Source organism: Dermacentor variabilis, chromosome 3 (assembly GCF_050947875.1).
Source record: "Dermacentor variabilis isolate Ectoservices chromosome 3, ASM5094787v1, whole genome shotgun sequence".
Taxonomy (NCBI): domain Eukaryota; kingdom Metazoa; phylum Arthropoda; class Arachnida; order Ixodida; family Ixodidae; genus Dermacentor; species Dermacentor variabilis.
The window spans coordinates 146,578,113-146,592,456 of NC_134570.1; the positions used below are offsets into that span (position 1 = coordinate 146,578,113).

Below are 14,344 nucleotides of genomic sequence, written 5' to 3' on the forward strand. Positions count from 1 at the left end.
GAGTCACTGGTTGTTCGCCGCACCACACACGCGCACTTTATACCTGGCAAATATGCTTGCACTGATGCAAGCAGTTGATGTAAGTCTTAAATACATGCGCTGAACGCAAGAAAAAAAGGGTAAAGACGCTACACACACAGAGAGACAAAAAAAAGAAAAGGCAGCGCGCACATATGTGTCGACTCCTTCACTCAAGATATATAAAATGCACTGCATATATTGCAACACGTGGATGCACCAAACCAAAATTAATAAATGCATGTTTGAAATACAACATTTCTTATGTAATGCGCGCGATAAATAATTAAACACAGGTAGTGATTGTGCTTTGGAAAATGCACAAAAGTAGGTACAAATTCATCATCTATCACTTACATTTAGAGGAAGCTTCAGCTACGGCAGAACTCCGACGCGGCTTATTCAAATACACATAAAACGCAGAAACGCTTTTATGGGATAACCACTGAACCGATTTTTATGAAATGTATTGCATTTGAGGGAGAAAGTTAAATAGTAATGACTGTTTGAAGCGAAATTTCGATTTAGGGCCTGAATTTTGTTAAATGTAGTTTCAAAATTCGGATGTTTGAGAAATATAGAAGCACGAAGTTTACAAAAATAATCGCTCTGCATGAGAAACACATATCGTGGTTCTGTAAGCGGCATTTATTAAAGTATGCAAAGCGGACAAATTCAACGCGTCAATTTATATCTTGCGAGAATTAATTACGTCATGTACAAGGGTTCTGGAAAATCTGTATTTCTATATTACTGCATTTCTTGAGATTCGTGTGTAAGAAATCAAATTTGTCCGCTATAGACGTACGATTTTACACAATTCACAGAATTGTGAAATCATTTTGCATTGCTGAGTTACATAGTTGTAACCTTGATGGTTTCGCTTTAGGAAAATTTGTGATTCTTGCAAATTTTTATTAAATTTAACGACCTAAATGAGACAGTCTAGAGCAGCAGTCACTATAACTTAAGTTTTTTTTTTATATAAGCAACAAATGCCGTCAAATTTGGTGCAGTGGCTGCCCAGAAAAACGAATTCTTCTTTTACATATATTTAATAAGAACACTCGCGACCTAAAGCTTCGTCTTAAGCGAGAACTTCCTCTTTTTCAACGGTTAGCCTGACTAATCTTGAGTTTGTATCATCATCATCATCATCATCATCATCATCATCATCATCATCATCATCATCATCATCATCATCATCATCATCATCATCATCATCATCATCATCATCATCATCATCATCATCACTCTCCCTGCAATCTACAATTACCATTTTCCTGCGCCAACCAGTTGAAACTAGCACCTGCGAATTTCCTTATTTCATCGCTCCACCTTGTCTTCTGCCGTCCTCCAGTGCGTTTCCCTTTTCTTTGTACCCGTTCTGTAACCTTAATGGACCAACGGTTATCTAACCGGCGCAATACATGACCTGCCCAGCTTCACTTTTTTCTCTTAATGTCAATTGGAATATCGGCTATACCCGTTTGCTCTCTGATCCAAACAGCTATCTTTCTGCCTCTTAACGTTATGCTTAACAGTCTTCATTCCATCGCTCTTTGCGCCGTCTTTAACTTGTTCTCAAGTTTCTGTGTTAGTCTCCAAATCTGTGCCCCATATGTCAGCACTGTTAAAACACACTGATTGTACACCTTTCTCTTCAATGATAATGGTAAGCTTGCAGTCATTAACTGACAATGTCTGCCGTAGGCGATACCACCCATTTTTATTCTTCTATGAATTTCCTACTCGTGATCAGAGCTCCCTGAGATTAATGGACCTAGGTAAACGTACCTAGGTATGAGCCTGGGCCGAAAGGGTGGCTCCTCGTGAGGGGCCATCCTAGGACTGGGGCCTGCCAGATGATAACTGACCAGAATCTAAATAAAGTCGTTACCAACACCTAGGTAAACGTACCTTGGTATGATCAAGTGTAGACAAAGAGTCTTTCAGTATTTAATTAATCAGTGCTCAAGCTGAGAGTGAGCGCTTCGTTTCTTTCCACCAGCCTTTCTATATAACGACTTTTGTGCGGCACGACTAACCAAGAACTGCAACAATGCACTCCTCTGCTTATTTTGTAACGGCTAATTATTACGCCCCTAAATTTCTCCTTCTCTGACAGGCACTTCTTGGAGACACGTAATGGCTCTGATCAAAGATATACACTGCATTTTATCCAAGTACCAAAAAAGAAAGAAAAAATTCAAGAGACGAATAAATTAGGCTGCTGAACTAATTTCGACAACGCGTCTGTTGCAATCTCACGGACATACAAGCAGCAGATTTCGTGCAGGCCTCCTAAGCCCAATCGGTGAATGTTTTCTTAACTACAGGGTGAAGCAATCAATCTACATCGTGGAGGATACGTCACACTAGACGGAGACAAGGTCCCCTTGCACGTCAAGGGCGGCTCCATAATTCCCTTGCTTCGTACCGTCGACGACCGAAGCAGGTGAGTGCGAGAGCTTTATCGGGGGTGACGCGCGAGTAAAGATACGTTCACCGCCGTAGGTTAGCACTAGCCTTGTTCTGTATGCAGTTGTGTATCCAAGCACAGCTAATAGAAAAATCACTTCGTCTAAAGTTTCCTGTTCAGCTGCACATAACTGCATCCATCAGCAAAACTATGTGTGTGGGTGTGTTTAAAATGAGAACGAGTGGTTTTGCTCGCACTGAAAGCGTGCCGAAGTCGTCAGCGCAAAATACGCCTTCACTTAAGATATGTGCAAATAGTGAGTTTACAGACCGTATGGAATGCGAATCCAATAATGCCGCAAGCGAATTGAATCTAATCGAATATCGAATTGTTTTGGAAGAATAAATACCCGTTTTCAGAAATAATACAAGGCGATGTCCACGTCCTAGTATTCTTAAAGTTAGTGAGTTTCTATCATTACATGGCACGTTAGGAAGCATTGCTTATAAAAGCACAAATGTGGAATTAAGAGCCAACAAGTGGTTCCTTCACATGCCCAGGACTCTTCGGTAAGCGCGAATGATCGCTGTATAGCCTGTAATGTACTGCTGCTTAAGTGACGTAGCCTGCTCTACTACTCAAAGTCTCATGCTTTAAGTTTATGCTCTTCTCACGGGGCTGAATATTTACCGTATTTTTTCCGTACTTGTTCCAATGTTACCTTTACTTTGGCACAGTTCACCTTCTCAACAATTCGAAAAGCATTCTAAAAATATTCGCATTTTCAATTGTGACTATTCGACTCGTTAACGGAAAGTTTCCAATATTCGTATTCGTACTTAACTGCTTCGCCTTTCTTGGTCAACATGAGTCGCGGCTTCGGTAGCAGTTGTGGCGGTCACATTACGATGGGGAGGGAGCGCAAAAAAACAACAACAAAGAGAAACGCTCTTGTATTATGCGAAGTGTGACACGTTAAATAATCCCAGGTGACCAAAATTAATCGACAACACCGCTTTACAGCATCCATCATTTAGCCCTTTCTGCAGTTAGGGAATCTTAAATACCACAATTTCATTTAACTTTACCTTCGGAAGCTGAATGTTTATATCTGTGAAAGTCATTAGAAATATTTTAAAAAATGAAGCTTATCGATGCCTTTCTGCTCTGATCATTTGTTTCGTTATCGTGTTGCTGAAGCACTTCAGCGACAAACACTGTGTGAGGGTTGCTACACATGCTGTCCTCGGCACATTGAAATCGCGAAAAGCAAGATGAAGTAGACTAGAGGCAACTCGCAGCGATGAAAATTCCTAATTCAGGTGGCTTACTAAAAGAAAGCATATCTAGCGCACATTTTGGAATCTATGTGAAGCGATACACTGTCGTGAAGTGGATAATGAAATGCTATACATTTGTCCACTTCACTCCTGTGCGTCTGGCTCTCTTACACAATGCGACGACTCCTAAGATGGCTTGCATTTTTTAATTCCTCCTTATTTATTTTAAATGTACCGCCGACTTCCTGGTCTATTTGCCGTTGTGAGCAGGTGCCATACTGTTAAGCTCATTATCACTATCAACACGCAAATACCATCTCGAAGCACTAGTTGGCGCCAGGAGGGCACAAGTATGCAAGCGGGACTGTCGCCTAATGGCTTTAGAGAATAAGGCAGCTGTGCACGCGTAGCCTAGGTTCGATCCCAACATTCACGAGAGCAATAAATGAAGACAACATTCAGCCATTTCGTTCTGAAATACTCTCGAGAAATGGCCACCTCTATTGCATGTGCAGGATGCGCTTGGTTACGATTGACGCACGCTTGTTTGAAGCAGCTAGACCGTCAGATCTAACAACAAACCACATGCTACCGGAAGAAGACTAAGTGCTAACGGGAAGATTGTGACGAAGTGATCAACAGTGGCCGAACAAGGCAAGCGCTAGACAGGAGCCAACCTTTAGATAAGATGAGTTGTCTTCGTCAGTCCTCTGACAAAAAACAGACGAGTTGTCTTCGTAAGTGCTCAGAAATAAAAAAAATTTACGCTGGCTCTGGACCACGTTTGCCTCGTTCTGGCAGCTGCTCACCAAATGTTAAAAAAAAGAAAATGAAAAGTTTCAAAGGAGGACCCGCGCCTCTATGAAAAATATTTGGGTTATAGAGAGTAATATTAGGAACTCTTTATTGCAGTACTGCGACAAAGTTGGAGCTATTCGTCTCCCCTGACCAGAACGGAGAAGCGACGGGTTTCTTGTTCTGGGACGATGGCATCACATACTGTACGTACTTCCATCTCATTTACGCTCCATTTTCACTTCTGCAAATATGCAAAAAATTTCCCGCGACCAAGCTATGTTCTGTCCTCACAGCTTCTCGGATGGTGACGTAAAAACTGCGTTTTTTCTATGGCGGGGGAAGCCGAGCCAAGTTGACGCACAAGGGTAAATGCTCACATTGTAAGGATAAACTTCCATAATCGGTGCATCTGCAGCCTTTACATTGCACAATATATTTGCATGTTCATGGAAAAACATAAAGCAGATATAAAATATTTGATGGAAATGTAAAAGTGTTCTTTATTAATTATCCTGGCACCCTCATCTCAAGTTCCCGAAACTCGATATTAGTTTAGTGTCTGCAGCTCTCAGAATATTTTGTGTGGGTTGACAACAAGAATGAAGTGCGCTTCACATCTTTAGACTTAATACAGACAAATTATAATATTGAAATACAAATAGGCTAGTGAAATTTGGCACACAGTAAGATTAAAATATACGAATGTGTCGTCCGCATTTATGGAGGTTGTTGATAATGAAATTGGTCACCCAATTTTTAATCATATATGTCACACACGGATAAACCTATAAGAGACGCGAGATAAACGTGCTCTGTTACAGGGTTAGATTCTCGGATTGTTGATAAATTTGTTACGTCCCTGGTGATCGGGTCACAAAAATTTTACTGTCCATCAATGTAAACAAGATAGCCGAACAGTTGATTGCTATTGTTATTTGCGATTGTGAGCGTGTTCCCGTGCACACCAATTCCCCCCCCCCCCCCGCCCATCCCTGCCCTTTCAAAAAAACTTAAACATGAGGTTTCATTATTTCTGTAGCTGTTGAATTTTGTTTGTTGAATTTTGTAGCTGTTGAATGTCCCGGAGACCCACCTACAGGCTTGCGAGGGGGGATACGCAGAGACCCTGAACTTATATAGAGGAGCTAGAATTAGATTTCTGCCACCACACAACCCTCACAAAGGAGGAAGCGACCAGCTGGCGCAGACTACAAACAAACGCCTTCCCCAACTTACACGTGCTCAATAAGATGTTTCCGACACAATACAGGACCCCCTGCACTTGGTGCGGTGCCACACCTACACTCTACCACATCACCTGGGAGTGCGAACGCAACAAAGCATTCCACAAACACGAACACCCGAGTGCGGAGCAATGGGAGAGTCGGCTCACCAGCAGCGAGCTCACGACCCAAAGGGCCCTAGTGCAGCACGCGAGCGATGCAGCACGACTCAGTGGAGCCTTGGAATAGGGGCCCACCCTTGCTGAAGAGAAGTCTCAAGTCGCCAGCGCCAAGAAGATGAAGACGACGGAGACCTCGTAACCGCGAAACTCTTAAAAGACTCAATAAAAGTTCTCACTCACTCACTCACTCACTCCACATGAAAACTGAAAACCACATGCTACTCACGCAACCTAGATTTTCTTTAACGGGAAGAACGATGACCCATTGCCAATTTGCCCTTAGTTTATTGCCAAGCAAGCCCCAGTAAAATTGGCAAATTTGCGTATATTTTACGCACGCTGAAAATTTCTGTGCAGCAGTAAATCGCCTGGGCAGTGCGCTTTGTGTCATGGCTGTAGAATAATTATGAGCAAAGTCACCGTGATCATTTGTCGAGGAGAAGGACATTAGAGGCCCTAATATAAAACTATTCCAATCGCCTGACGTCAAATTTACGTAGCCGCCGACGGAAGCATCGGGCGGTGATCCGCCGCGTTCTTTGAACCGATCAGTCATACGCTGTCTTTGTTTATGGATGGTTACTTTTGTTCGCTTTCAGAACAAATAACACTACCTATCTTGACAGGTAGTGTCAAGATAGGTAGTAAATACTTAAGCACTTCTGTGCCTGCACAGCGAAGAAACCCATCCGTCCGTCCCTCCGTCTGTCCGTCTGTCCATCATGGTCGCCTTTAAGACGGGGCCCGCAGCAGCGAACGAATTCGCCTCCGGGCTGCCTCTCGCTTCAACGCGAACTAAGCGTCGAGAACACAGCGCAAATGAATCTGTCAGAACTCGGCACACTGCGTCGCCATCGCAGATCGATTTCAACCTTGGGCCCGCGCGTCCGCGCCATACGCCGTCGCGGCCGGAGTACGGTTGATAACGGTTGACCGTGCTTGGCAACGACAGGAGGCAGCGTCATCGACAACGTCTACGTACAAGGTGTATCAAATGTGACACTGTTCAATTACGTCACAAACGACGGCACGCACCGGCCAGTTTCTTATCCTGCTGGCTGACAAGGGGCGATGAGCCCGCAGTGGTGGAGAGGGATACGGAGGGGCGGAGCTAGTGCAGTGAAAACAGATAACCGGATGGGGCGGGTGGTGCCGGCGTCTGCGATTGGTCCGCTTCCCTTTACATAGCTTGCGGTAGCTGGTCGAAAATCGTGGCGGCATGCAACGGAACGTCACAGGCGATGTTAAAAGCGATCCTCAACGAAGAAGTGTTGACCGAACGATGTCCGTAAACGGGCCGAAAGGGTTCGACAGCGTTATACTACCACGGAAAATTGATTATTATACGGAAATAAATTCAATTTGCTGCGCAGGCCCTAGTAGACAGTGTCCGCATGATTGGTAGGAAAACATAAATTATTCCTTTGTGTTCTTCTGTCTAGTCTCCGGCTGTTCCGAAAATCAAATTCATTTTTGTTAGGAATATTAATGCATCATTAACGAGTACACACCGCTTTGGCGTGGAGTGTTTTCGCAGTTTTGCGACGTCAAGTGATAGAGTGGCAAATTGGACCTAGCCCGAGAGCTCTTGACTAATAGCGGAGGCCAAATGGCAAAGGAGGTGCAGAATAAAAAATAATTATTTTTCTTTTGTATGGTCGAACCATGCATAATCAGTGTGTACACGTCATATCAGGTGGGTAGTTCTGCCGTTTTTGTGACTTCGCCTGACAGACAGGCCGGAGGGCGCAGGTGTCCTGAAAATTTTGACCGATCGTGGAGGGAAGAGCTGGGAATAGCTTTACGTTACAGCGCATAAGGGGAGCTCTGAAAAAAATTTAAGAGGAAAGGTATGCGCTGTGAATGTCACGTTTCATGACACTTCTTTGTTGGCTGGCAATCTCGAAATTCACAGGAATAATTTAGAAAAGAGTATTAGACCTGGTATAAGCAACGTTATTGATCCAATAGTGCAACAATATAGCCCGCTTATACGTCACGGATAAGCAAATATAGGATACATATACCTAAATATATTTGAAACCAAACAGCGACGCATACGGCGTGATGACTGCGAAAATTCGTTTGGAGTGTCCATATAATGGCTATTGTAATAAAAAAAGTACGTGGAAGCGACAACCAACCGGCTGTCCTGTTATGGTTCTGTGGTTTTAGGAACATATGCGCTTCCTACGGAAGTGTTTCATTGCACGTGAAGTCAATAACACTAAACTTGGGAGAATGCACGTGTACCTTTCAGAATCGTCGCATAAATTTTTGAAGTTTGGATTCACTGGGGTACTTTAGACGCTGCGTGTGGTGTTTTTGAGTACTTTATCAAATGTGCTCCTCAATGGTTTGAGCATTTTTCTCCTATCCATGACTTAACCTGGGACGTATATCACTCATGACGATTCTCGTCTTTCCAGACAGTGAACATTTGCCCAGGGTGCTGACATCTTGATCTTTAGAAGTGAGCTCGAGTAGAAGTGAAAACCAGATTTAATAAATGTTAGCTTGTTTCCGGACCTAAACGCTGTATTTGCTAATATGCTGAATTCTGTGTTGTTTTTCAGATGAAGACATGACAAAAGCGCCAGCTATACGCCTCAACTTCACTTTAACCAAGGTAAGTGGCGCTTACGGGTGACACCTAAGTACGTAACTTATACCGCAGGGGTGGCAAACTGATGTCACATACGAGTCACTTTATTAGCCAAAAGGACTACCTTTAGTCGAGCTGGCGAAGTTTAGATCTAGATTATCGTTACACTAGAGAAAGAGTTCAGAAATATTGTTTATCCAAAAGCGACAGATGGACCTACACGTTGATTTATAAGAGACATTGCTAGGTAGAGGCCTCGGAAGACCCTGCCCGTTGTAATGTTTTCAGAAAACCACGAAATGTTGCAATTTTTAATGACTCGTTCATTCTGATTGCCTCGCAATATTGCGGTAGGTGTAGTTTAGCTCTTACTTTTTGTTATGTTTTATTCCCACATATTTTTTCATGTTTTTGAATTGCTGATAGGCAGCGGCACAGGCAGTCTGAGGCCTTTGCATCGGACGAGGAGGAAAGGCCTGCAAACCGGCGCACGACGAGCCTATCCTCCTCCTAAGCATGTCCCATCCAGCGCTGTCCTGCTTGAATCTATTGTCATGGCATGGTGCAGAACCATTTATCGATGTTTCAGCTTGTCCCGCGAAGCACTTACGAGGTGTCAGTTCCAACAAGGTCGTCGAATAACTATTGCGTAGCCTTCGCATGCACCAGTGACGACCGTATGCAGAAATTATACTCTTGGTAGCGCAAACATAAAACGTGCATCATCAGCCGTAGTTTGTGTACATGTTGTGAACTATTTTGTGTACATGTTGTGAACTATTTTGGCTGTGGTAGAAGATTTAGAAGCGGCGCTTCTAAATTGCCACAGTCCAATTTGAAACTTTCTCACTATCTTTGCTTCGCGTGGGAACTGAAATATACGTGCTCTATGAATGGCCAACCCGACCCAACCCCGAAACATGCAAGCGCCGATTGTGATATAACATTTGAACCAGCCAGCAGCATTGTTTTTACGCATTTCAAGTCTACTATGCTATGTCTACGTTGGCGTCCTGTATCAAAGAGATGCGGTAGCTTAACACAGTGATCACTGCAGTTGGTAAGCCAACATGAAACATAAGCTTTTTGCTTTGGCATTGGCTCGACCGCTCCACAGTTCGACAAGTGGGATTCACACAGTACGGTGTACTGCTAATACTAACCAAAGCTGTTGTACTCGTGGGCGAAAACGCTGTCCAACAAACGAAGTAGTCGCGCAATGTATCTACAAATAGGTATTTGCACGCTTGTAAAAGCAAACAGCAGAACTTATTCTGAAGCCTCCAGGCTGGTACCCAGGCTGGTACGTTCGTCGCGTACGTTTCTCAACTACTGATTAATGCTAAGCCACGGCTTATAAGTCCAGGGCAAATGTTGCAGTAGGGGCATATTCATAAAACAACTTCTCAGAAATACGCAACCTACCTCCAAGGCTGAATTTAGACTTAAACATGCATGCATATTGCGATGGATGCTCTATACACCTCACCGGCTGCTGGTGGTTAAATCTGAAATTAAATTACTTCATTAGATCGCACAGAATCGCCTGTTATGTAGGATACGCCACGTCACACTAAGCAGATCACGTGAGGCTGGAAACAACCGCAAGCATCGCCGAGCGCCTACCTGGCATAGAACACGCTGCGTTCACCCAAGCCAGCATGGCGGCGAAAGCATACAGCCAATAGATGGTGCCACTGCCTACGCAATATTGCAGTGCTGATAAAAAGAGGTCCCTGAGAAGCACTATACTTTGTAGAACAGAAGTCAAGCGTCCGTTTTTGATGCTGTACGCGACTAGTCATTGCTTCTACGACGTGTACAGAAAATGGCTGAGGCTCCGTCGGCAAACCGTTCTGGTCCACGCGAGAAGGTTCGACGGAAGCTTTAAACCTTCAGTCCAATCGTCAGTACTAATCTGAAACTTCCAACAATATTTGCCAAAGCTTTCCATGCATGACTGTTTACGCGAGGTAACTAAACGTCCAAAAACATGAATCCGGCAGTGACAAGGCACCATCGTCGCTGCAGCCGCCCCACTGGAGAACCATATTTGTGCCTGACTTTCTTTTTGGGAACTGTGGAAAAAATGTTCTCGGAAGCTGGTGCCATTTAAACGTCTTGCATTCGTAGCAGATTGGTAAAAGGTCTACCTATCGTCCGTGGCACTCAGTAGACGAAAGGTAATTCCATGACGAGTGAGATTTAACCTTGATACGGAACGGGTTAAAGCCAAACTTTCCGACAGCAATAAGTAAGGAATATACTATGAATGGCTGCCTTGACTGCCCTATATTACAATTACAGAAACCTCTTACTCCTGACGTAGGATGTCGTACACCGCCGCAGTCGCCAATGGTACGGAGAACTAATAATAATAATAATATTGGGGGTTTTACGTGCCAAAACCACTTTCTGATTATGAGGCACGCCGTAGTGGAGGACTCCGGAAATGTTGACCACCTGGGGTTCTTTAACGTGCATACGGAGAACTAGGATATATATATATATATATATATATATATATATATATATATATATATATATATATATATATATATATATCATGACATACTTGATGCCTATACTTATGAAGGAGTTGTTGGAACTTCTTTCTCGCATTCAGGCACGGCAGAGGTCCGTCAGACAAGTTGTAGTCTCATGTAGGAGTGTAGAAGATGTAGAAGATGATGTAGAAGACCGGCACGCTGAGAGAGAGAGAGAGAGAGAGAGAGAGCGAACATTAATTTGGACCATCGAGGTCGTTGTTCTTGAGGTCGAGTGGGGGGTATCCTCATTCCAGGACTCCACTGGCCATGGCTGCTCAACGTACTTGCTGGACGAGAGCTTCTTGTCCCGCCAGGGTCTCGCCGGTCAACTGTACCTCCCACCGCTCAAATGACGTGCTAGGCGTCTTTAATTGTTGAAGTTTGCCCCCTCACCCCCACGAAATGTGAATGAGTGTAGGGCGTGTGTCCCCGCACCAGGCGCAGATGCCGCGATATGTATGTGGGAACATTTTACTGTATCTGAGCAGGTTTGGAAATGTGTTGGTCTGAATAAGTCTGAAGGCTACTGCCTCTTCAGTGGTGAGCTTTCTGTGAGGGGGGAGGATAAATCCTGCGGTTGAGCCGCTGGATCTCGAGTCGGTCGCAGTATTTGGATGGCAGGGGCACGAAGGTAATGGGTGGGGATTGATGAGACGATTGGTCTTGCCACGCTCGGTTGATTAGAGCTCGAGATAGGGCGTTCGCACTTTCGTTCCCCTCCAGACCCACGTGGCCCGGCGTCCACGTTGTTTGATGGGGTTCTTGCATCCACGGGCCTAGAATCTGAGCCGCCAGCAGCGGTGTTCGTCCGTTGGTAAAGTTACGGCAGGCCTGTTGCGAGGCGGTAACGACAGGAACTTCCCTGCTTACCCTGCCTTGTTGCTTTATTACCAGTGCCGAGTCTATGGTCTCAGCCGCAGCTGGGGTCTCGGCCCTGACGGAGGCGGCGAGGGTCAAGGAGTTGTCTCTCCAGTTCACGGCGGCTACCACGAAGAGGCCCCTACAGGGTACGCCGCCACGTTCACGTACGTTACGTACGGGTCACCCTTGAATTGTCGGCGCTGTCTGTCGACGCGAGCCTTGCGTCGTCCTTCATGGAGTTCATGACTCATGTGCTTCGGTATCTGGTTCGCCTTGGTCTTGCCTCTGACCTAAGGCGGGAGTGATCATTGCCCATCGAGGACACGGAGCTCCGTTGCCGTTTCGGTCCGGTGGATGATGGCTCTGCCCGCCGACGTGTTCTGTAGTCTGTCTTTTTGCGAAGCCATAACCGCGTCCGACAGCTCAGCGAAGGTGTTGTGGATCCCAAGGACCACTCACTGCTCATTTTAAGTGGTGACAGGGACACCCAGGGCCGTTTTGTACGCGCCTCTGATGATGGCATCGACTTGTTTATGGTCGCGTTTGTTTAGCGAGTGGTAGTGATACGGCATGCTATACGTTACTCTGCCGATGACCAGAGCCTGGACGAAGCGAAGCGTGTCCTCTTCTCGCATGCCCTTGCGGCTTCTTGTCATTCGTTTCGTAATCCGCGCGGTCTAGTTGGTGGCAGGCCTTAGGGTTTCGATGGTGTGGGAGGCTTTCAGGTTGCTCTTGGTCCAAAAACCCAGAATCCTAATCTTATTGCCTTCCGTGATCTTCTGGCCCACAAGATAGATGTCGATGGGGCCGGGGTACTTGTAGATTCCTCCTCCGTGCACCCTAAACACGTCGGACTTCTCGGGCGCGCAACGCATCCCGCTCGCTGCCGCAAATCTCTCCATGGCCGTCGCGGCCTCCTGAAGGATCGCCTCTTTTCGCGCTAGGGAGCTCTTGGTGGCCCAGAGCGTGATGTCGTCTGCGTACAGGGCGTAACCTAGGTCGGGGATCTTCCGCAGCTCTTTGGTCAGCGCTAGGGAATCGGAGAGACTATCGCCCCTTGCGGTGTTTCTTTTTTCGGCACGTCGATTGTATCTGATCGAGTCTGGCCCATTCCGATGGTCGCCGTCCGGCCCGTCAGGAACGATTTAACCTAATTAGAGATGCGCTTCCCGCAGCTGATGTCGTTCAGTACCTTGAGAATCGCCTCGTGAGAGATGTTATCAAAGGCCCCTTTCAGGTAGAGTGCGAACAGGAGGTGTTCTCCTCCCTTCGGGATGCTGTGAGAACTTCTTCCCCTAGGATTAAGAACGCATCTAGAGCAGAAATTCCCGGCCTGAAGCCAAGCATGGTGTGCGGGAAGAGGTCCCCGTCCTCTATGCAATGTAGGAGACGGGTATCAATGACCCTCTCGTACAGCTTGCCGAGGCACGAAGTCAGCGAGATGGGACGCAGGGCGTTGATCGTGGGCTTCTTGCCGGGTTTGGTAATGGTCACGAGTTCCGCGTGTTTCCACTCGTTCTGTACGTGGCCATTGCTCCAGAGTTCCTTGTTTAGGTATTCGGTCAAGTCCTGGATGTGCATCGGGCTCACACGTTTCTAATCATGGCATTGGTGATTTTGTCAACTCCAGCAGCAGTGTTGCGCTGTGAGGCTCATGCCGCGGCATGCACCTCTTCCTTCGTCATCGGAGCGTTACATTCCGGTCTTGGTTGTCCTTCGTATTTTAGGAGGCAGGGTCGTATGGGGTCGCTACCCAGTTATCTGGTTTTTAGGGTGTCAATCAGATCCTGGTAGTTTCCGGGGAACTTGTGAGTGATTTCGAGAAGCGTCTGACTGGTTGTCGATTTCGCCTTGTCGGGCTCGATCAGGCAACGTAGGATGGACCACGTCTGCGCCGTACTCAGGGTACCCTTGAGAGAGGTGCAAAATTGTACATAATTTTGCTGCGTCAGATCTTTCGCGTAATTTATCGCTTCGTCTGTTATTTTCTCGATTCGTAGACGTAGTTTCCGGTTTCACCGCTGTCGTCTCCACCATTTGAGGAGGCCCTCTCGTGCTTGCCACAGGTGTAAGAGCCGGCGGTCGATTTCGGGCGTCTCGACCGTGCGCTGGATGAGTGGTTTGGATGTGGGCGTCCCGGAGGTGCTGCATCCATTCCGCTATGTCCGTTATACCGTTTTCGGCCGGGGGGTACTGCTTGAACACCTCCCAGTCCGTGAGCCTAATTTCGCGAATTGTCTTCTTGAGTTTCAAGGTGTAGTTTCGGGCAGCAAAATACACACGGGCTGACGTGCTCTTCTGTCACTAAGACTCCAAGCAAGAGGCAGTGTATTTAGCATAACAATTTGAACGGCGATATCATTTCAGCTTCGATCCAGCGACTTCAGTATTTGAATATTTTAAACA

At 46.0% G+C, this 14,344-nt stretch overlaps 1 protein-coding gene across 2 annotated transcripts in view; it reads left to right on the plus strand.

Annotated features, from left to right (window-relative positions):
* Nucleotides 1–14,344, plus strand: part of LOC142576378 (lysosomal alpha-glucosidase-like) — a 165,933-nt gene that overhangs the window by 140,206 nt on the left and 11,383 nt on the right. For both annotated transcript variants that reach the window (XM_075686484.1, XM_075686485.1), the window contains exons 19-21: nucleotides 2,358–2,476; nucleotides 4,633–4,721; nucleotides 8,500–8,552. In XM_075686484.1, the coding sequence (XP_075542599.1) occupies nucleotides 2,358–2,476; nucleotides 4,633–4,721; nucleotides 8,500–8,552 (261 nt within the window). The remainder of the gene's footprint in view (nucleotides 1–2,357; nucleotides 2,477–4,632; nucleotides 4,722–8,499; nucleotides 8,553–14,344) is intronic.